This window comes from Aptenodytes forsteri, unplaced genomic scaffold (genome assembly GCF_000699145.1).
Source record: "Aptenodytes forsteri isolate BGI_AS27 unplaced genomic scaffold, ASM69914v1 Scaffold72, whole genome shotgun sequence".
In the NCBI taxonomy this organism is placed as follows: domain Eukaryota; kingdom Metazoa; phylum Chordata; class Aves; order Sphenisciformes; family Spheniscidae; genus Aptenodytes; species Aptenodytes forsteri.
Genome location: NW_008796193.1, coordinates 8,381,251 through 8,382,033, shown reverse-complemented (window position 1 = coordinate 8,382,033; position 783 = coordinate 8,381,251). Strand labels below are relative to the sequence as shown.

At 68.1% G+C, this 783-nt stretch overlaps 1 protein-coding gene across 1 annotated transcript in view; it reads right to left on the bottom strand.

The window, feature by feature from the left end:
- The window catches only part of CHRD (chordin), a 37,549-nt gene that overhangs the window by 816 nt on the left and 35,950 nt on the right, over window positions 1-783 (bottom strand). The window contains 3 exon segments of the mRNA XM_019474309.1: window positions 116-218; window positions 404-507; window positions 615-671. Coding sequence (XP_019329854.1) covers window positions 116-218; window positions 404-507; window positions 615-671 — 264 coding nt within the window.

The following is a 783-nucleotide window of genomic DNA, read 5'->3' as shown; positions in this document are numbered from 1 at the left end:
GGGGCATGCCTGGGGCAGGGGCACCCCACGGCATCGCCAGCGGTGGCATGGGGAGGTGCAGGGGCCAGTGCCGGGGGTGCCAGGAGAGCTGAGGGCAGGAGGGGGGTGCAGGTACCTGGGCACTGCTTGCAGCAGTCGGAGGGGCTGGCGCGCACGGGGTTGGCACAGGTGAGCCGTGGGCACTGCACCTTCTCGCAGTGCACTTCACCCGTGGTGCCCTGTGGGGAGCGCAGGGGGCTCACGGGGGGCACGGGACAGTCGGTACAAGGCACACACCCCCCTCCTTGGTTTGAGCCCCTGCTACAGTGCCCGGCAGCTCAGGGCAGCCACCAAGGGTGCCAGGGCAGCTCTGCTGCCAAACCAGGGTGGGGGTCTGAGGCGGACGACTAGGACCCACACTCACCTTGCAGGTGCAAATGGCACATTTGATGAGGCCAAAGGGGGGCACAACAGGGTGCCAGCGCGTGCCAGAGCCTCGCCATGTCTTGTCCCCGTCAAAGTAGCAGCCTGGGAGAGGAGGAGGAGGTAGGCACAGCCCCCACGTGGGGAGTGGGGGTGCTGGGGAGGCCAGGGGAGCAGAGCTGCCCCCTCAGCCCATGCCTGCTGGGCCTCACCCTCACTACTGTCCCGTGCCCGCTCCAGCTTCAGCTCCTCCTGCCCCATCTTCTTCTCTGCAAGGAAGAGGGAGGCCATGAGGGGGTGCAGACCGTCAGAGAGGGACCCTCCACCTTGTACCCATGGGGAACCCCCCTGCTCCTCCAGCCCCCCACTCAGGACCCCCCC